Below are 22,340 nucleotides of genomic sequence, written 5' to 3' on the forward strand. Positions count from 1 at the left end.
ACATAGTAAGTGCTTAATAAATGCCATTATAAAAAAAAAACTTGGCCTCTCCAAGCGCTTAGTCCAGTGCTCTGCACACAGTAAGCGCCCAATAAATACGATTGAATGAATGAATATAGGTTGCTGACTTGGACTCCCCAAGCGCTTAGTCCAGTGCTCTGCACAAAGTGCTCAATAAGTACGACTGAATGAATGAATATAGGCTGCCAACAGTGCTTTGCACATAGTTAGCACTTAATAAATGCCATTATAAAAAAAAAAGCTTGGACTCCCCAAGCGCTTAGTCCAGTGCTCTACACACAGCACACACTCAATACGATTGAATGAATGTAGGTTGCCGACTTGGACTTCCCAAGCGCTTAGTCCAGCGCTCTGCACACAGTAAGCACTCAATAAATACGACTGAATGAATATAGGTTGCCAACTTGGACTCCCCAAGCGCTTAGTCCAGTGCTCTGCATGCAGTAAGCGCTCAATAAATACGATTGAATGAATGAATATAGGTTGCCGACTTCGACTCCCCAAGCACTTAGTCCAGTGCTCTGCCCACAGCAAGCGCTCAATAAATACAATTGAGTGAATGACTATAGGTTGCCGACTTGGACTCCCCAAGTGCTTAGTCCAGTGCTCTGCACGCAGTAAGCGCTCAATAAATATGATTGAATGAATGAATATGGGTTGCAAACAGCGCTTTGCACATAGTAAGTGCTTAATAAATGCCATTATTAAAAAAAAGCTTGGACTCCCCAAGCGCTTAGTCCAGTGCTCTGCACGCAGTAAGCGCCCAATAAATACGACTGAATGAATGAATATAAGGTGCCGACTTGGACTCCCCAAGCGCTTAGTCCAGTGCTCTGCACACAGTAAGCGCCCAATACATACGATTGAATGAATGAATATAGGTTGCCAACAGTGCTTTGCACATAGTAAGCGCTTAATAAATGCCATTATAAAAAATAACTTGGCCTCCCCAAGCACTTAGTCCAGTGCTCTGCACACAGTAAGCACCCAATAAATATGATTGAATGAATGAATATAGGTTGCTGACTTGGACTCCCCAAGCGCTTAGTCCAGTGCTCTGCACGCAGTAAGTGCTCAATAAATAGGACTGAATGAATATAGGTTGCAAACAGTGCTTTGCACAGAGTAAGCCCTTAATAAATGCCATTATAAAAAAAAACTTGGACTCCCCAAGCACTTAGTCCAGTGCTCTGCACACAGCAAGCGCTCAATATGATTGAATGAATATAGGTTGCCAACTTGGACTCCCCAAGCGCTTAGTCCAGTGCTCTGCACACAGCAAGCGCTCAATAAATACGATTGAATGAATGAATATAGGTTGCCGACTTGGACTCCCCAAGCGCTTAGTCCAGTGCTCTGCACACAGCAAGCGCTCAATATGATTGAATGAATATAGGTTGCCAACTTGGACTCCCCAAGCGCTTAGTCCAGTGCTCTGCACACAGCAAGCGCTCAATAAATACGATTGAATGAATGAATATAGGTTGCCGACTTGGACTCCCCAAGCGCTTAGTCCAGTGCTCTGCACACAGCAAGCGCTCAATAAATACGACTGAATGAATGAATATAGGTTGCCGACTTGGACTCCCCAAGTGCTTAGTCCAGGGCTCTGCACACAGTAAGCGCTCAATAAATATAACTGAATGAATGAATATAGGTTGCAAACAGTGCTCTGCACATAGTAAGCGCTTAATAAATGCCATTATAAAAAAAAAGCTTGGACTCCCCAAGTGCTTAGTCCAGTGCTCTGCACGCAGTAAGCGCTCAATAAATACAATTGAGTGAATGAATATACGTTGCCAACTTGGACTTCCCAAGCGCTTAGTCCAGTGCTCTGCACACAGCAAGGCTCAATAAATACGATTGAATGAATGAATATAGGTTGCCGACTTGGACTCCCCAAGCGCTTAGTCCAGCGCTCTGCACACAGCAAGCGCTCAATAAATACGACTGAGTGAATGAATATAGGTTGCCAACTTGGACTCCCCAAGCGCTTAGTCCAGCGCTCTGCACGCAGCAAGCGCTCAATAAATACGACTGAATGAATGAATATAGGTTGCTGACTTGGGACTCCCCAAGTGCTTAGTCCAGTGCTCTGCACGCAGTAAGCGCTCAATAAATATAACTGAATGAATGAATATAGGTTGCAAACAGTGCTCTGCACATAGTAAGCGCTTAATAAATGCCATTATAAAAAAAAAGCTTGGACTCCCCAAGTGCTTTGTCCAGTGCTCTGCACGCAGTAAGCGCTCAATAAATACAATTGAGTGAATGAATATACGTTGCCAACTTGGACTCCCCAAGCGCTTAGTCCAGTGCTCTGCACACAGCAAGGCTCAATAAATACGATTGAATGAATGAATATAGGTTGCCGACTTGGACTCCCCAAGCACTTAGTCCAGTGCTCTGCACGTAGCAAGCACTCAATAAATACGACTGAATGAATGAATATAGGTTGCCGACTTGGACTCCCCAAGCGCTCAGTCCGGTGCCCTGCACACAGCAAGTGCTCAATAAATACGACTGAGTGAATGAATACAGGTTGCCAACTTGGACTCCCCAAGTGCTTAGTCCAGTGCTCTGCACACAGCAAGCGCTCAATAAATACGACTGAGTGAATGAATATAGGTTGCCGACTTGGACTTCCCAAGCGCTTAGTCCAGTCCTCTGCACACAGCAAGGCTCAATAAATACGACTGAATGAATGAATATAGATTGCCGACTTGGACTCCCCAAGCGCTTAGTCCAGTGCTCTGCACATAGCAAGGGCTCAATAAATACGACTGAGTGAATGAATATAGGTTGCCAACTCGGACTCCCCAAGCGCTTAGTCCAGCGCTCTGCACGCAGCAAGCGCTCAATAAGTACGACTGAATGAATGAATATAGGTTGCCGACTTGGACTCCCCAAGCGCTTAGTCCAGCGCTCTGCACGCAGCAAGCGCTCAATAAATACGACTGAATGAATGAACTCTCCTCCGGCCGCGCGGCGTCAGGGTGAGCCCCGCCTGAAGTCCTTCCGTAGCCCAACTCTCCCCCGACTCCCTCCACGCGGCGGTGGCCCCGGGGACCGGTGGGGCCCACCGGGCTCACGGAGTGGGCCGTACCAGGTGGCCAGCCATACGACGGGGTGCCTGGGTCCGAGCGTCAAGGCCAGGATGGAGTAGCCGTAGTTGTGCCAGTCGACGGCCAGCCGGACGCCCCGCAGCCGGCAAACCGCCCAGGTGACCGCCATGCTGGGCAAGCCCGGGGGATTCTGGGAAACAAATGCGATGGTCAGTCACGGACCGGTCACGGGGCGCGCGCGCGCGAGGGCCGGGGGCTGGTGGCGAGTTGGACCACCCAGATGGATAAAGGAAGGAGCAGAGGCCTGGGACTTGGAAGATCGGGGCTCTAATCCCAGCTCCCCCTCTTGTTTAATGATAATATTATTAATAATAATATTAATAATAATAATAATAATAATAATAATAACAACAACATAAGTCACAAACAGTTGAGGGGGCAGGGTGAGCGTTGGACAACCCAAATGGTTAAGGGAAAGAGCAGAGGCCTGGGAGTTGGAAGGTCGGGGCTCTAATCCCAGCTCCGCCTCTTGCTTAATGATAATATTTAATAATAATAATAATAATAATAATAATGTTAGTCACGAACGGGTGAGGGGGCAGGGTGAGAGTTGGACAACCCAAATGGCTAAGGGAAAGAGCAGAGGCCTGGGAGTTGGAAGATCGGGGCTCTAATCCCAGCTCAGCCTCTTGCTTAATGATATCATCATCATTATTTATTATTATAATTATTAATGATTTATTATCACATTATATTATAATATATAATAATATAATTATAATGTTATTAACAATAATAATAATAACGTTAGTCACGAACAGGTGAGGGGGCAGGGTGAGCGCTGGACAACCCAAATGGTTAAGGGAAAGAGCAGAGGCCTGGGAGTTGGAAGGTCGGGGCTCTAATCCCAACTCAGCCTCTTGCTTAATGATATTATTATTACTTATTATGCATAATAATTATTAATAATTGATTATAACATTATATTATAATATATAGTAATATAATATTATATTGTTATAATAGTATGAACAATAATGATAATAATAATAATAATGTTAGTCACGAACAGGTGAGGGGGCAGGGTGAGCATTGGACAACCCAAATGGTTAAGGGAAAGAGCAGAGGCCTGGGAGTTGGAAGGTCGGGGCTCTAATCCCAGCTCAGCCTCTTGCTTAATGATATCATCATCACTATTTATTATAATTATTAATAATTTATTATCACATTATATTATAATATGTAATATAATTGTAATATTATTAACAATAATAATAATAATGTTAGTCACGAACAGGTGAGGGGGCAGGGTGAGCGTTAGACAACCCAAATGGTTAAGGGAAAGAGCAGAGGCCTGGGAGTTGGAAGGTCGGGGCTCTAATCCCAGCTCCGCCTCTTGCTTAATGATAATATTTAATAATAATAATAATAATAATAATAATAATAATAATGTTAGTCACGAACAGGTGAGGGGGCAGGGTGAGCGTTGGACAACCCAAATGGTTAAGGGAAAGAGCAGACGCCTGGGAGTTGGAAGGTCGGGGCTCTAATCCCAGCTCAGCCTCTTGCTTAATATCATCATCATTATTTATTATAATTATTAATAATTTATTATCACATTATATTATAATATGTAATATAATTGCAATATTATTAACAATAATAATAATAATGTTAGTCACAAACAGGTGAGGGGGCAGGGTGAGCGTTGGACAACCCAAATGGTTAAGGGAAAGAGCAGAGGCCTGGGAGTTGGAAGGTCGGGGCTCTAATCCCAGCTCAGCCTCTTGCTTAATGATATCATCATCACTATTTATTATAATTATTAATAATTTATTATCACATTATATTATAATATGTAATATAATTGTAATATTATTAACAATAATAATAATAATGTTAGTCACGAACAGGTGAGGGGGCAGGGTGAGCGTTAGACAACCCAAATGGTTAAGGGAAAGAGCAGAGGCCTGGGAGTTGGAAGGTCGGGGCTCTAATCCCAGCTCCGCCTCTTGCTTAATGATAATATTTAATAATAATAATAATAATAATAATAATAATAATAATAATAATAATAATAATGTTAGTCACGAACAGGTGAGGGGGCAGGGTGAGCGTTGGACAACCCAAATGGTTAAGGGAAAGAGCAGAGGCCTGGGAGTTGGAAGGTCGGGGCTCTAATCCCAGCTCAGCCTCTTGCTTAATGATATCATCATCATTATTTATTATAATTATTAATAATTTATTATCACATTATATTATAATATGTAATATAATTGCAATATTATTAACAATAATAATAATAATAATGTTAGTCACAAACAGGTGAGGGGGCAGGGTGAGCGTTGGACAACCCAAATGGTTAAGGGAAAGAGCAGAGGCCTGGGAGTTGGAAGGTCGGGGCTCTAATCCCAGCTCCGCCTCTTGCTTAATGATAATATTTAATAATAATAATAATAATAATAATAATAATAATAATAATGTTAGTCACGAACGGGTGAGGGGGCAGGGTGAGCGTTGGACAACCCAAATGGTTAAGGGAAAGAGCAGAGGCCTGGGAGTTGGAAGGTCGGGGCTCTAATCCCAGCTCAGCCTCTTGCTTAATGATATCATCATCATTATTTATTATAATTATTAATAATTTATTATCACATTATATTATAATATGTAATATAATTGCAATATTATTAACAATAATAATAATAATGTTAGTCACAAACAGGTGAGGGGGCAGGGTGAGCGTTGGACAACCCAAATGGTTAAGGGAAAGAGCAGAGGCCTGGGAGTTGGAAGGTCGGGGCTCTAATCCCAGCTCAGCCTCTTGCTTAATGATATCATCATCACTATTTATTATAATTATTAATAATTTATTATCACATTATATTATAATATGTAATATAATTGTAATATTATTAACAATAATAATAATAATGTTAGTCACGAACAGGTGAGGGGGCAGGGTGAGCGTTGGACAACCCAAATGGTTAAGGGAAAGAGCAGAGGCCTGGGACTTGGAAGGTCGGGGCTCTAATCCCAGCTCAGCCTCTTGCTTAATGATAATATTTAATAATAATAATAATAATAATAATGTTAGTCACGAACGGGTGAGGGGGCAGGGTGAGCGTTGGACAACCCAAATGGTTAAGGGAAAGAGCAGAGGCCTGGGAGTTGGAAGGTCGGGGCTCTAATCCCAGCTCAGCCTCTTGCTTAATGATATCATCATCACTATTTATTATAATTATTAATAATTTATTATCACATTATATTATAATATGTAATATAATTGTAATATTATTAACAATAATAATAATAATGTTAGTCACGAACAGGTGAGGGGGCAGGGTGAGCGTTGGACAACCCAAATGGTTAAGGGAAAGAGCAGAGGCCTGGGAGTTGGAAGGTCGGGGCTCTAATCCCAGCTCAGCCTCTTGCTTAATGATAATATTTAATAATAATAATAATAATAATAATAATGTTAGTCACGAACGGGTGAGGGGGCAGGGTGAGAGTTGGACAACCCAAATGGCTAAGGGAAAGAGCAGAGGCCTGGGAGTTGGAAGATCGGGGCTCTAATCCCAGCTCAGCCTCTTGCTTAATGATATCATCATCATTATTTATTATTATAATTATTAATGATTTATTATCACATTATATTATAATATATAATAATATAATTATAATGTTATTAACAATAATAATAATAACGTTAGTCACGAACAGGTGAGGGGGCAGGGTGAGCGCTGGACAACCCAAATGGTTAAGGGAAAGAGCAGAGGCCTGGGAGTTGGAAGGTCGGGGCTCTAATCCCAACTCAGCCTCTTGCTTAATGATATTATTATTACTTATTATGCATTATTATAATGATTAATAATTGATTATAACATTATATTATAATATATAGTAATATAATATTATATTGTTATAATATTATGAACAATAATGATAATAATAATAATGTTAGTCACGAACAGGTGAGGGGGCAGGGTGAGCGTTGGACAACCCATATGGTTAAGGGAAAGAGCAGAGGCCTGGGAGTTGGAAGGTCGGGGCTCTAATCCCAGCTCAGCCTCTTGCTTAATGATATCATCATCATTATTTATTATAATTATTAATAATTTATCACCACATTATATTATAATATGCAATATAATTGTGATATTATTAACAATAATAATAATAATGTTAGTCACGAACAGGTGAGGGGGCAGGGTGAGCGTTGGACAACCCAAATGGTTAAGGGAAAGAGCAGAGGCCTGGGAGTTGGAAGGTCGGTGCTCTAAACCCAGCTCTGCCTCTTGCTTAATAATAATAATAATAATAATAATAATAATAATAATAATAATAATAATAATAATGTTAGCCATGAACAGTCGAGGGGGCAGGGTGAAAGTTGGACAACCCAAATGGTTAAGGGAAGGAGCAGAGGCCTGGGAGTTGGAGGATTTGGGCTCTAATCCCAGCTTCGCCTCTTGCTTAAAAATAATAATAATAATAATAATAATAATAATAATAATGTTAGTCACAAACAGTTGAGGGGGCAGGGTGAGAGTTGGACAACCCAAATGGTTAAGGGAACGAGCAGAGGCCTGGGAGTTGGAAGATCGGGGCTCTAATCCCAGCTCAGCCTCTTGCTTAATGATAATATTATTATTATTTATTATTATAATTATTAATAATTTATTATCATATTATATTATAATATATAATAATATAATATAATATTATTAACAATAATAATGTTAGTCACGAACAGGTGAGGGGTCAGGGTGAGCGTTGGACAACACAAATGGTTAAGGGAAAGAGCAGAGGCCTGGGAGTTGGAAGATTGGGGCTCTAATCCCAGCTCCGCCTCTTGCTTAATGATACTATTCAATAATAATAATAATAATAATAATAATAATAATAATAATAATAATAATAATGTTAGTCACGAACAGGTGAGGGGGCAGGGTGAGAGCTGGACAACCCAAATGGCTAAGGGAAAGAGCAGAGGCCTGGGAGTTGGAAGATTGGGGCTCTAATCCCAGCTCCGCCTCTTGCTTAATGATATTATTATTTATTATTATAATCATTAATAATTTATTATCATATGATATTGTAATATATAATAATATAATGTTATATTGTTATAATATTATTAACAACAACAATAATAATAATATTAGTCACGAACAGTTGAGGGGGCAGGGTGAACGTTGGATAACCCAAATGGTTAAGGGAAGGAGCAGAGGCCTGGGAGTTGGAGGATCTGGGCTCTAATCCCAGCTCCGCCCCTTGCATAATAATAATGATAATAATAATAATAATAATAATAATAATAATAATAATAATGTTAGTCACGAACAGTTGAGGAGGCAGGGTGAGAGCTGGACAACCCAAATGGTTAAGGGAAGGAGCAGAGGCCTGGGAGTTGGAGGATCTGGGCTCTAATCCCAGCTCCGCCTCTTGCTTAATAATAATAATAATAATAATAATAATAATGTTAGTCACGAACAGTTGAGGGGGCAGGGTGAGTGTTGGACAACCCAATGGTTAAGGGAAGGGGCAGAGGCCTGGGAGTTGGAGGATCTGGGCTCTAATCCCAGCTCAGCCTCTTGCTTAATAATAATAATAATAATAGTAATAATTTTGGTATTTGTTACATAGTAAGCGCTTAATAAATGCCATTATTATTATTATTACTCTCCCAAGTGCACTGATCTACCCACAGGAAGTACCCTCCTACCTCCTTCCCCTCCCCACAGCACCTGTATATATGTTTGTACAGATTTACTACTGTATTTATTGCACTTGGACATATTTACTATTCCATTTATTTTATTTTGTTAATATGTTCTCTTTTGTTTTGTTGTCTGTCTCCCCCATCTAGACTGTGAGCCCGCTGTTGGGGAGGGACCGTCTCTAGATGTTGCCGACTTGGACTTTGAGAAGCAGCGTGGCTCAGGGGACAGAGCCCGGGCTTTGGAGGCGGAGGTCGCGGGTTCGAACCCCGGCTCTGCCACACGCCTGCGGTGTGACCTGAGGCAAGTCACTTCACTTCTCTGAGCCTCAGTTCCCTCATCTGCAAAATGGGGATTAAAACTGTGAACCCCACATGGAACAACCTGATGACCTTGTACCACCCCCAGGGCTTAGAACAGTGGTTTGCACATAGTAAGCACTTAACAAATGCCATTATTATTATTCCCAAGTGCTTTGAATCAATCAATCAATCAATCATATTTATTGAGCGCTTACTGTGTGCGGAGCACTGTAGTAAGCACTTGGGAAGTACAAGTCGGCAACACATAGAGACAGTCCCTACCCAACAGCGGGCTCACAGTCTAGAAGGGGGAGACAGAGAACAAAATCAAACATACTAACAAAATAAAATAAATAGAATAGATATGTACAAGTAAGATAAATAAATAAATAAATGGAGTAATAAATCTGTACAAACATATATCCATATATACAGGTGCTGTGGGGAAGGGAAGGAGGTAAGATGGGGGGACGGAGGAGGGACGAGGGGGAGAGGAAGGAGGGGGCTCAGTCTGGGAAGGCCTCCTGGAGGAGGTGAGCTCTCAGTAGGGCCTTGAAGGGAGGAAGAGAGTTAGCTGGGCAGATGGGCGGAGGGAGGCCATTCCAGGCCCGGGGGAGGACGTGGGCCGGGGGTCGACGGCGGGACAGGCGAGAACGAGGCACGGTGAGGAGATTAGCGGCGGAAGAGCGGAGGGTGCGGGGTGGGCTTGCACATAGTAAGCGCTTAACAAGTGCCATTATTATTATTATTATTATTATTTTTATTTCCAAGCACTTAGAACAGTGCTTTGCACACGGTAAGCGCTTAACAAGTGCCATTAGTATATTATTATTATTATTATTATTATTCCCAAGCACTTAGAACAGTGCTTTGCACATCGTAAGCGCTTAACAAGTGCCATTAGTACATTATTATTATTATTATTATTATTCCCAAGCACTTAGAACAGTGCTTTGCACATCGTAAGTGCTTAACAAGTGCCATTATTATTATTTTTTTTTTCCAAGCGCTTAGTCCAGTGCTCTGCACACAGTGAGCGCTCGATAAATACGACTGAATGAACGGAAGTACTTGGTAATCCCAAGCGCTTAGTCCGGTGCTCTGCACACAGCGAGCGCTCGACAAATACGACTGAATGAACGAATGAACGGAAGTACTTGGTAATCCCAAGCGCTTAGTCCGGTGCTCTGCACACAGCGAGCGCTCCACAAACACGACTGAATGAACGAATGAACGGAAGTACTTGGTAATCCCAAGCGCTTAGTCCGGTGCTCTGCACACAGCGAGCGCTCGACAAATACGACTGAATGAACGAATGAACGGAAGTACTTGGTAATCCCAAGCGCTTAGTCCGGTGCTCTGCACACAGTGAGCGCTCGATAAATACGAGTGAATGAACGAAAGTACTTGGTAATCCCAAGTGCTTAGTCCGGTGCTCTGCACACAGTGAGCGCTCGACAAATACGACTCAAAAGTACTTGGTAATCCCAAGCGCTTAGTCCGGTGCTCTGCACACAGCGAGCGCTCCACAAATACGACTGAACGAACGAATGAACGGAAGTACTTGGTAATCCCAAGCGCTTAGTCCGGTGCTCTGCACACAGTGAGCGCTCGATAAATATGAGTGAATGAACGAAAGTACTTATTAAACAGCACCGAGTAATGGACGGAACCGTTGTCACGAGGCCGCGAGCCCCACGTGGGACGGGGTCCGCGTCCGACCCGATGGGCAACTGGGGGGCCGGGGGTCACGGCCTGCCCACCTGGAGGAAAACGTAGGCGGCGGGATCCATCTTCAGGAGGGCCCGGAGGAGCTGCAGGGCTTGGAGGGCGGCTTTGACGGCATAACGGAGGAGCCGGGGCCCCGCTGCAAATCGGGAATAGGAGCGAATTAGAAGCGGCGGGGCAGGACCCGTATGGCGCCGGCCGGAGCCGCGGCTCTCACCTGGGGGCCCCTTCACCTCGGCCAGGGGCGTCATCCTAATTCGCCGGCAGCGGAGGACGGCATCGTGGGGCTTGGAGCCTGAAACGAGAGGGGCGCGCGGGGCGGGATCGGTGGGAATCGATCAATCGATCGATCGGATTTATTGGGCGCTGACTGGGTGCGGAGCGCTGGACTAAGCCCTCGGGAAGTCCACGTTGGCAACGTAGAGAGCCGGTCCCGACCCAACAGCGGGCTCACGGTCTAGAAGGGGGAGACGGAGAATCGATCGATCAATCATATTTATTGAGCGCTTACTATGCTCTGCCCATCCGCCAAGCTAGCTCTCTTCCTCCCTTCAAGGCCCTGCTGAGAGCTCACCTCCTCCAGGAGGCCTTCCCAGACTGAGCCCCTTCTTTCCTCTCCCCCTCGTCCCCCTCTCCATCCCCCCGTCTTACCTCCTTCCCTTCCCCACAGCACCTGTATAGATGGATATATGGTTGTACATATTTATTACTCTATTTATTTATTTATTTATTTATTTATTTTACTTGTACATTTCTATCCTACTTATTTTATTTTGTTGGTATGTTTGGTTCTGTTCTCTGTCTCCCCCTTTTAGACTGTGAGCCCACTGGTGGGTAGGGACTGTCTCTATGTGATGCCAATTTGTACTTCCCAAGCGCTTAGTACAGTGCTCTGCACATAGTAAGCGCTCAATAAATACGATTGATTGATTGATTGATTACTATGTGCGGAGCACTGTACTAAGCGCTTGGGAAGTACAAATTGGCAACATATAGACAGTCCCTACCCAACAGTGGGCTCACAGTCTGAAAGAGAACAAAACATACTACCAAAATAGATATGTGCAAATAAAATAGAGTAATAAATACGTACAAACATCTATCCAGGTGCTGTGGGGAAGGGAAGGAGGTAAGATGGGATGGAGAAGGGGATGAGGGGGAGAGGAAGGAAGAGGCTCAATCTGGGAAGGCCTCCCGGAGGAGGCGAGCTCTCAGCAGGGCCTTGAAGGGAGGGTGAGAGAGCCCGGGCTTGGGAGCCGGAGGTCCCAGGTTCGAATCCCGGCTCCGCCCGGCTGGGTGACCTTGGGTAAGTCGCTTCATTTCTCTGGGCCTTGGTTGCCTCACCTGGAAAATGGGGACGAAGACTGGGAGCCCCACGGGGGACAACGTGATCAGCTTGTATCGCCCACCCCCAGCGCTTAGAACGGCGCTTCGCACATAGTAAGCACTTAACAAATGCCATCATCGCCGTCAGCATCATCAAGAGCAGGGGTCTGGGAACCGGAGGACCCGGGTTCTAATCCTCTTACCTCCTACGTGGCGCTGGGCAAATAATAATGATAATAACGATGGCATTTATTAAGCGCTTACCATGTGCGAAGCCCTGTTCTAAGCGCTGAGGAGGTTACAAGGTGATCGGGTCGTCCCCCCGTGGGGCTCCCGGTCTTCATCCCCATTTTCCAGATGAGGGAACCGAGGCCCAGAGCAGTGAAGTGACTTGCCCAGAGTCCCACAGTTGACAAGTGGCGGAGCCGGGATTCGAACCCACGACCTCGGACTCCAAAGCCCGGGCTCTTTCCACTGAGCCACGCAGCTTCTCACTTCTCATTCCCTCATTCAATCGGATTTACTGAGCGCTTCCTGTGGGCAGGGCGCTGTACCGAGCGCTCGGGAAGTACAAGTCCAGCGCTTAGAACAGCGCTTTGCACACAGTAAGCGCTTAATAAATGCCATTATTATTATTATTATTATTATTATTACAAATCGGCAACGGATAGAGGCGGCCCCCACCGAACAACAGGCTCACAGTCTAGAAGGGGGAGACAGACACCAAAGCAGCGTGGCTCGGTGGAAAGAGCCCGGGCTTGGGAGCCAGAGGTCACGGGTTCGAATCCCGGCTTCGCCCACTGTCAGCTGTGTGGCTTTGGGCAAGCCACTTCACTTCTCTGGGCCTCAGTTACGTCATCTGGAAAATGGGGACGAAGACTGTGAGCCCCACGAGGGACAACCTGATCACCTTGTCACCTCCCCGGCACTCAGAACAGTGCTTTGCACATAGTAAGCGCTTAATAAATGCCATCATCATTATTATTATTATTATTACAACAAAAAAAGTAGTTCCCTCATTTGCTAAATGGGGATTCGATCCCTGATCTCCCTCTTTCTTATTCATTCGTTCGTATTTACTGAGCGCTTACCGCGTGCAGAGCACTGTACTGAGCACTTAGGAGAGTACACTGTAACAAGAAACGAACACACTCCCTGACTACAAGGAGTCTGAAGGGGGAAATGGACATTAATGGAAATAAAAAGTTACAGCTATGGACTCTCCCCCTTCTAGGCCGTGAGCCTGCTGTCGGGTAGCCGACTTGAACCTCCCAAGCGCTCAGTACAGTGCTCTGCACACAGTAAGCGCTCAATAAATACGACTGAATGAAATGAATGACTTACGTGTTGTGGGGCTGGGGGTGGGGGACGATGAAGGGAAGCAGCGTGGCTCAGTCGAAAGAGCCCGGCCTCGGGAGTCAGAGGTCGTGGGTTCGAATCCCCGCTCGGCCACCGATCAGCTGGGTGACTGTGGGCAAGTCACGTGACTTCTCCGCGCCTCGGTTCCCTCGTCTGGGAAATGGGGATGAAGACTGGGAGCCCCACGTGGGACAACTGATCACCTTGTATCTCCCCCAGCGCTTAGAACGGTGCTGGGCATATAGTAGGCGCTTAACAAACGCCGTCATCGTTATTATTGCTAATATTATTATTTATTATTATTATTATTAATAATAAAGGGAGCAGGTAGAAGAGGAAAGGGAAGCTCGGTCAGGGAAGGCCACTGGAGACGAGGATGTGAACGAGGGGGGAGATACTGTCCGTCATCCATGAGGAGGGAGGGCGTTCCAGGCCGGGGGGTTAGGACGTGGGCGAGGGGTCGTCGGCCACATAGATGAGACCGAGGCTTTCAAGCGCTTAGTACAGTGCCCTGCCCACAGTAAGCGCTCAACAGATACGACTGAATGAATGAGGCAGAATGAGGAGTAAATGCGATTGAATGAATGAATAAATGCTGTTAATATGTTTTGTTGCCTGTCTCCCCCTTCTAGACGGTGAGCCCGCCGTTGGGTAGGGACCGTCTCTATATGCTGCCAGCTTGGACTTCCCAAGCGCTTAGTACAGTGCTCTGCACACAGTAAATGCGACTGAATGAATGAATAAATGCTGTTAACCTGTTTTGTTTTGTTGCCCGTCTCCCCCTTCTAGACTGTGAGCCCGCTGTTGGGTAGGGACCGTCTCTGTGTGTTGCCACCCTGTACTTTCCAAGCGCTTAGTACAGTGCTCTGCACACAGTAAGCGCTCAATAAATACGATTGAATGAATGAATGAATGAGGCGAGCGGCGGAGGGGCAAAGTGGGCGGCCTGGGGTTGAAGTAGATTGTGAGCTCCCTGTGGGGTCTTGTAATAATAATGATAATAATGAGGGGATTTGTTACTAATGATAATAATAATGATGGCATTTGTGAAGCGCTTACTAGGTGCCAAGCACTGTTCTAAGCGCTGGGGTCGGGGGAGGATACAAGGTGATCAGGTTGTCCCCCGGGGGACTCACAGTCGTCATCCCCATTTTACAGATGAGGCAACCGAGGCCAGGAGAAGTGAAGTGACTTGCCCCAAGTCACACAGCTGCCAAGTGGCCGAGCCAGGATTAGAACCCAGGACCTCTGACTCCCAAGGCCCTGCTCTTTCCACAGAGCCGCACTGCTTTTCTACCTTGATACTGCTCACGGCGTGGCTCGGTGGCAACAGCCCGCGCTGGGGAGTCAGAGGTCGTGGGTTCTAATCCTGCCTCCGCCGCTTGTCTGCTGGGTGACTTCGGGCAAGTCACTCCGCTTCTCTGGGCCTCAGTTCCCTCATCTGGAAAATGGAGACTAAGACTGTGAGCCCCAAGGGGGACAACCTTGTAATAATAATAAATGGCATTTGTTAAGCGCTTACTATGTGCAAAGCACTGTTCTAAGCACTGGGGAGGATACAAGATGATCAGGTTGTCCCACGGGGGGCTCACAGTCTTCACCCCCATTTTCCAGATGAGGAAACTGAGGCCCAGAGAAGTGAAGTGACTTGCCCAAGGTCACACAGCTGACCTGTGGCGGAGCCGGGATTAGAACCCACGGCCTCTGACTCCCAAGCCTGGACTCTTTCCACTGAGCCACGCTGCTTCTCTCTTGTACGTACCCCCAGTGCTTAGAACGGTGCTTGGTACATAGCAACTACTTTAAAAAAATCATTATTATTAATAATAATAATTATTAATTAATAATACTAATAATAAGAAGCAATGTGGCTCAGTGGAAAGAGCCCGGGCTTTGGAGTCAGAGGTCACGGGTTCAAATCCCGGCTCCACCACTTGTCAGCTGTGTGACTTTGGGCAAGTCACTTCACTTCTCTGGGCCTCAGTGACCTCATCTGGAAAATGGGAAGACTGCGAGCCCCACGTGGGACAGTCTGATCACCGTGTATCCCCTCAGCGCTTAGAACAGTGCTTCGCACATAGTAAGCGCTTAACAAATACCATCATCATCATTATCAAATAACAATAACCTGTTTCCATGTTTTAAGCAGCAGCGTGGCTCAGGGGTAAGAGCCCGGGCTTTGGAGTCAGAGGTCACGGGTTCAAATTCCGGTCCCACCAACTGTCAGCTGTGTGACCTTGGGCAAGTCACTTCACTTCTCTGGGCCTCAGTTCCCCCATCTGGAAAATGGGGATGAAGACCGGGAGCCCCCCCGGGGGACACCCGGGTCACCTTGTCACCTCCCCGGCGCTGAGAAGCAGCGTGGCTCAGTGGAAAGAGCCCGGGCTCTGGAGTCAGAGGTCATGGGTTCGAGTCCCGGCTCCGCCACATGTCTGCTGTGTGACCTTGGGCAAGTCACTTCACTTCTCGGGGCCTCAGTTACCTCATCTGTCAAATGGGGATGAAGACTGTGAGCCCCACGTGGGACAACCTGATCACTTTGTATCCCCCAAGCGCTTACAACAGTGCTTTGCACACAGTAAGCGCTTAACAATTGCCAACATTATTATTATTATTATTCTCTGAGCCTCAGTTACCTCATCTGTAAAATGGGGATTGACTGTGAGCCCCACGTGGGACAACCTGATCATCTTGTATCCCCTCCAGCGCTTAGAACAGCACTTTGCACAGAGTAAGCGCTTAACAAATGCCATCATCATCATTATTATTATTAGAACAGCGCTTCGCACATAGTAAGCGCTTAATAAATGCCATTATTATTATGGCATCTACCCCAGCGATCCGTACAGTTTTTGGCGTACAGTACGCGCTTAGCGTAGACCGTTATTATTATTATTATTATTATCATCATCACCTCAGGCCATGTCCCGTCTGCGGCGCGCATGCGCGCACTCCTTTCCCGCCTCAGGCCCAGTCCTTGTGGCGCGCGCGCATGCGCGCTCCTTCCCCACCGCAGGTCCAACACCGGAGGCGCGCATGCGCGCACATTTCCACCGCAGATCCAGTCCCGGCGGCGCGCGTGCGCGCGCTCTTTCCCGCCTCGGGCCCGCCCCGTGCAGCGCGCGCATGCGCGCTCCTCTCCAGGCCTCAGGCCCGGCGCGCATGCGCGCCCTGCTCTCCCGCTTCAGGCCCGGCTCCAGCGCGCATGCGCGCCCTGCACTCCCGCCTCAGGCCCGACCCTGCCGCGCATGCGCGCGCACCGCCCGGGCCGGGCCCGAGGTTCGAAAGAGCGCGCGCATGCGCGCCGCCGAGGCTGAATCTTAGGTAGGCGAGGCGCGCGCATGCGCGCGCGTCACCGGGACTGGACCTGGGGCAAGCAAGGAGTGCGCGCATGCGCGCCTCCGACGGACCCTGTCCTGAGGTGATGATGATAAAATAATAATAATAATAATAATAATAATAATATTAATAACGGCCTACGCTCCTTCGCACCTCCCTCCCGGCCCCGTCCACGGGAGCCGCGCTCACCCTGGAAGCCGAGCAGGGTAACGCGGACGCCGCGCTGGGCCAGCGACAGCGCGTGGTACTGCATCCGGGGACTGCGGCCCACGTCCCCCAGCACCAGCACGCACACGTGCCGGGGCCGCGCCCGGCGCCGTGCCCGCGCCGCGCGCGCGCACAGGAGCAGGCACGCGCCGGCGGCCGCCAGCGCGAGCCACGCCAGGCCGGCGGCGGCCATCTTGGGGGGCGGGGTCACGTGATGCGTCCCGTCGCGCGCATGCGCCGCGTGGGCGGCGCCCTTCCCATGTTGTCATGATGACGATGGTCATTCATTCATTCATTCATTCATTCATTCATTCATTCATTCATTCATTTATTCATTCATTCATTCATTCAATCGTATTTATTGAGCGCCTACTGTGAGCAGAGCGCTGTACTAAGCGCTTGGGAAGCACAAGTCGATGATGATACTTATTAAGCGCCGGGGTTGTACATATTTATTACTCTATTTATTTATTGGTTTATTTTACTTGTAGAGATGCAGCGTGGCTCAGTGGAAAAAGCTTTGGAGTCAGAGGTCATGGGTTCAAATCCCGCCTCCACCACTTGTCAGCTGGGTGACTTTGGGCAAGTCACTTCACTTCTCTGGGCCTCAGTGACCTCATCTGTAAAATGGGGGTGAAGACTGTGAGCCCCCCGAGGGACAACCTGATCACCCTGTATCCTCCCCAGCGCTTAGAACAGTGCTCTGCACATAGTAAGCGCTTAATAAATGCCATTATTATTATTATTATTATTGTACCTATCTATTCTATTTATTTTATTTTGTTAGGATGTTTGGTTTCGTTCTCTGTCTCCCCCTTTTAGACTGTGAGCCCACTGGTGGGTAGGGGCCGTCTCTAGATGTTGCCAATTTGTACTTCCCAAGCGCTTAGTCCAGTGCTCTGCACACAGTAAGTGCTCAATAAATACGATTGATTGATGGATTGATTGATTGACAAGGTGATGAGGTTGTCCCACGGGGGGCTCCCAGTCTTCATCCCCATTTTATAGATGAGGGGCCTGAGGCCCAGAGAGTAATAATAATAGTAATAATAGTATTTGTTAAGCGCTTACTATGTGCCAAGCACTGTTCTAAATGCTGGGGAGGTGACAAGGTGATGAGGTTGTCCGACGGGGGGCTCCCAGCCTTCATCCCCATTTTATAGATGAGGGAATTGAGGCCCAGAGAGTAATAATAATAATAATAATAATAATAATAATAATAATAAGCGCTTACTATGTGCCAAGCACTGTTCTAAGCGCTGGGGAGGTGACAAGGTGATGAGGTTGTCCCACGGGGTGCTCACAGTGTTCATCCCCATTTTATAGATGAGGGACCTGAGGCACAGAGAGTAATAATAATAATAATAATTATTATTATTATTATAGTATTTGTTAAGCGCTTACTAGATGCGAAGCACTGTTCTAAGCGCTGGGGAGGTGACAAGGTGATCAGGTTGTCCCACGGGGGGCCCCCAGCCTTCATCCCCATTTTATAGATGAGGAAACTGAGGCCCAGAGAGTAATAATACTAATAATAGTATTTGTTAAGTGCTTACTATGTGCCAAGCACTGTTCTAAGCGCTGGGGAGGTGACAAGATGATCAGGTTGTCCCACGGGGGGCCCCCAGCCTTCATCCCCATTTTATAGATGAGGGAACCGAGGCCCAGAGAGTAATAATAATAATAATATTAAGCGCTTACTATGTGCCAAGCACTGTTCTAAGCGCTGGGGAGGTGACAAGGTGACCAGGTTGTCCCACGGGGGGCTCCCAGCCTTCATCCCCATTTTATAGATGAGGGAACTGAGGCCCAGAGGGTAATAATAATAATACTATTTGTTAAGCGCTTACTATGTGCCAAGCACTGTTCTAAGCGCTGGGGAGGTGACAAGGTGATCAGGTTGTCCCACGGGGGGCTTACAGTCTTCATCCCCATGTTCCAGATGAGGGAACTGAGGCACAGAGGAGTGACTTTTTTTTCTGATGGTATTTGTTAAGCGCTTACTATGTGCAAAGCCCTGTTCTAAGCACTGGGGAGGTGACAGGGTGATCAGGTTGTCCCACGGGGGGCTCACAGTCTTCATCCCCATTTTATAGATAAGGGAACTGAGGCCCAGAGAGTAATAATAATAATAATAATAATAGTATTAAGCGCTTACTATGTGCCAAGCACTGTTCTAAGCGCTGGGGAGGTGACAAGATGATGAGGTTGTCCCACGGGGGGCTCACAGTCTTCATCCCCATTTTAGAGATAAGGGAACTGAGGCCCAGAGAGTAATAATAATAATAATAACAATAATAATAATAGTATTATGCGCTTATATGTGCCAAGCACTGTTCTAAGCGCTGAGGAAGTGACAAGGTGATGAGGTTGTCCCACGGGGGGCTCCCAGCCTTCATCCCCATTTTAGAGATAAGGGAACTGAGGCCCAGAGAGTAATAATAATAATAATAATGATAGCATTAAGTGCTTACTATGTGCCAAGCACTGTTCTAAGCGCTGGGGAGGTGACAAGGTGATGAGGTTGGCCCACGGCGGGGCTCACAGTCTTCATCCCCATTTTACAGATGTGGGAACTCAGGCCTAGAGAATAATAATAATAATTTTGGTATTTGTTAAGCGCTTACTATGTGTCAAGCACCGTTCTAAGAGCTGGGGGGGGGGGTACAAGGTAATCAGGTTGTCCCCCGTCTTCATCCCCATTTTACATATGAGGAAACTGAGGCACAGAGAATAATAATAATGGTATTTGTTCAGCGCTTACTATGTGCCAAGCACCGTTCTAAGCGCTGGGGGAGATGCAAGGTGATCAGGTTGTCCCACGGGGGGCTCACAGTCTCAGTCCCCATTTTACAGATGTGAATACTGAGGCACGGAGAAGTTTAGTGACCTGCCCGAGGTCACGCGCCGGAATTAGAACTCACGACCAGTAGATCGGGTTGCACGCATTCCCCGTCCCACGTGGGCTCCCAGTCACCCCCCTTTTAGACTGGGAGCCCACTGTCGGGTAGGGACCGTCTCTAGATGTCGCCAACTTGGACTTCCCAAGCGCTTAGTACAGTGCTCTGCACCCAATAAGCGCTCAATAAATACGATTGATTGATTGATTGATCCCCGTTTTACAGATGTGGTCACTGAGGCCCGGAGAAGTTCAGTGACTTCGCCGAGGTCACACAGCAGACGAGGGGCGGAGCTGGAATTCGAACTCATGACCTTCGAGGCCCAGGCCCGGGCTCCATCCCCTCCTCCCGGCTGCTTTTGATCGATTCTTTGAAATTGGCTGATTTGGAGCCGGGATTCCAAACTTGTACTTTAACTTGTACTTCCCAAGCGCTCAGTACAGTGCACCGTAAGCGCTCAATAAATACGATGGAATGAATGAATTCCAGGATGTTTCTGTTGGTCCGTTTTGCTCCGTGGCTCAGTGGGAAGAGCGCAGGCTGGGGAGTCAGAGGTCGTGGGTTCGAATCCCGCCTCCCCCACATGTCTGCTGTGTGATCTTGGGCAAGTCACTTAACGTCTCTGGGCCTCAGTTCCCTTATCTGCAAAATGGGGATTAAGACTGTGAGTCCCACGTGGGACAACCTCATCTCCTTGTATTCCCCCCCAGCGCTTAGAACAGTGCTTCACACATAGTAAGCGCTTAACAAATACCAACGTTATTATTATTATTATTACTAGCTGATTTTGGCCTCCCGGCCCGATCGCCGTGAAAGGCTCTCCGGGATCTACGGAAACGAATCCAATCAGGATTCATTTCTTTTTTCTTCCCCAAAGCACACCTGCCCTTAATCAATCAATCAATCAGTCGTATTTATTGAGCGCTTCCTGCGTGCAGAGCACTGGACTAAGCGCTTGGGAAGTCCAAGTTGGCAACATATAGAGACGGGCCCTGCCCGACAGTGGGCTCAGAGTCTAAAATCCACACCAAGACTTCCGAGTGGGAATTTCTGAGGAGAAGCAGCGTGGTTCAGTGGAAAGAGCCCGGGCTTTGGGAGTCGGAGGTCGTGGGTTCGAATCCCGCCTCCCCCACGTGCCTGCTGTGTGACCTTGGGCAAGTCACTTCACTTCTCTGGGCCTTAGTTCCCTTATCTGCAAAATGGGGATTAAGACTGTGAGTCCCATGTGGGACAACCTCATCTCCTTGTATTCCCCCCAGCGCTTAGAACAGTGCTCCGCACATAGTAAGCGCTTAACAAATACCGACGTTATTATTATTATCACTAGCTGATTTTGGCCTCCCGGCCCGATCGCCGTGAAAGTCTCTCCGGGATCTACGGAAACGTATCCGATCAGGATTCATTTCTTTTTTCTTCCCCAAAGCACACCTGCCCTTAATCAATCAATCAGTCGTATTTATTGAGCGCTTCCTGTGTGCAGAGCACTGGACTAAGCGCTTGGGAAGTCCAAGTTGGCAACACCTAGAGACAGTCCCTACCCAACAGTGGGCTCACAGTCTAAAATCCACACCAAGACTTCCGAGTGGGAATTTCTGAGGAGAAGCAGCGTGGCTCAGTGGAAAGAGCCCGGGGTTTGGGAGTTGGAGGTCGTGGGTTCGAATCCCGCCTCCCCCACATGTCTGCTGTGTGACCTTGGGCAAGTCACTTCACTTCTCTGGGCCTCAGTTCCCTTATCTGCAAAATGGGGATTAAGACTGTGAGTCCCACGTGGGACAACCTCATCTCCTCGTATTCCCCCCAGCGCTTAGAACAGCGCTTCGCACATAGTAAGCGCTTAACAAATACCAACGTTATCATTATTATTATTACTAGCTGATTTTGGCCTCCCGGCCCAATCGCCGTGAAAGGCTCTCCGGGATCTACGGAAACGTATCCGATCAGGATTCATTTCTTTTTTCTTCCCCAAAGCACACCTGCCCTTAATCAATCAATCAATCAGTCGTATTTATTGAGTGCTTACTGCGTGCAGAGCACTGTACTAAGCGCTTGGGAAGTCCAAGTTGGCAACATATAGAGACGGCCCCTGCCTGACAGTGGGCTCACCGTCTAAAATCCACACCAAGACTTCCGAGTGGGAATTTCTGAGGAGAAGCAGCGTGGTTCAGTGGAAAGAGCCCGGGCTTGGGAGTCGGAGGTCGTGGGTTCGAATCCTGCCTCCCCCACATGTCTGCTGTGTGACCTTGGGCAAGTCACTTCACTTCTCTGGGCCTCAGTTCCCTTATCTGCAAAATGGGGATTAAGACTGTGAGTCCCACGTGGGACAACCTCATCTCCTTGTATTCCCCCCAGCGCTTAGAACAGCGCTTCGCACAT

The 22,340-nt window shown here is 47.3% G+C and overlaps 2 protein-coding genes across 2 annotated transcripts in view; one reads left to right on the plus strand and one right to left on the minus strand.

The window, feature by feature from the left end:
- ALG1 (ALG1 chitobiosyldiphosphodolichol beta-mannosyltransferase) overlaps positions 1-17,260 on the minus strand; it is a 50,920-nt gene extending 33,660 nt beyond the window's left edge. Inside the window, exons 1-4 of the mRNA XM_038763196.1 lie at positions 17,050-17,260; positions 11,054-11,131; positions 10,872-10,975; positions 3,128-3,276 (exon numbers count right to left, since the gene is read on the minus strand). Coding sequence (XP_038619124.1) covers positions 3,128-3,276; positions 10,872-10,975; positions 11,054-11,131; positions 17,050-17,260 — 542 coding nt within the window. The remainder of the gene's footprint in view (positions 1-3,127; positions 3,277-10,871; positions 10,976-11,053; positions 11,132-17,049) is intronic.
- C21H16orf89 (chromosome 21 C16orf89 homolog) overlaps positions 16,872-22,340 on the plus strand; it is a 58,359-nt gene continuing 52,890 nt past the window's right edge. The window contains exon 1 of the mRNA XM_038763197.1: positions 16,872-16,942. The gene's annotated coding sequence lies outside the window, so the exon portion shown is untranslated. The remainder of the gene's footprint in view (positions 16,943-22,340) is intronic.

The sequence above is a fragment of the Tachyglossus aculeatus genome, chromosome 21 (assembly GCF_015852505.1).
Source record: "Tachyglossus aculeatus isolate mTacAcu1 chromosome 21, mTacAcu1.pri, whole genome shotgun sequence".
Lineage (NCBI taxonomy): Eukaryota > Metazoa > Chordata > Mammalia > Monotremata > Tachyglossidae > Tachyglossus > Tachyglossus aculeatus.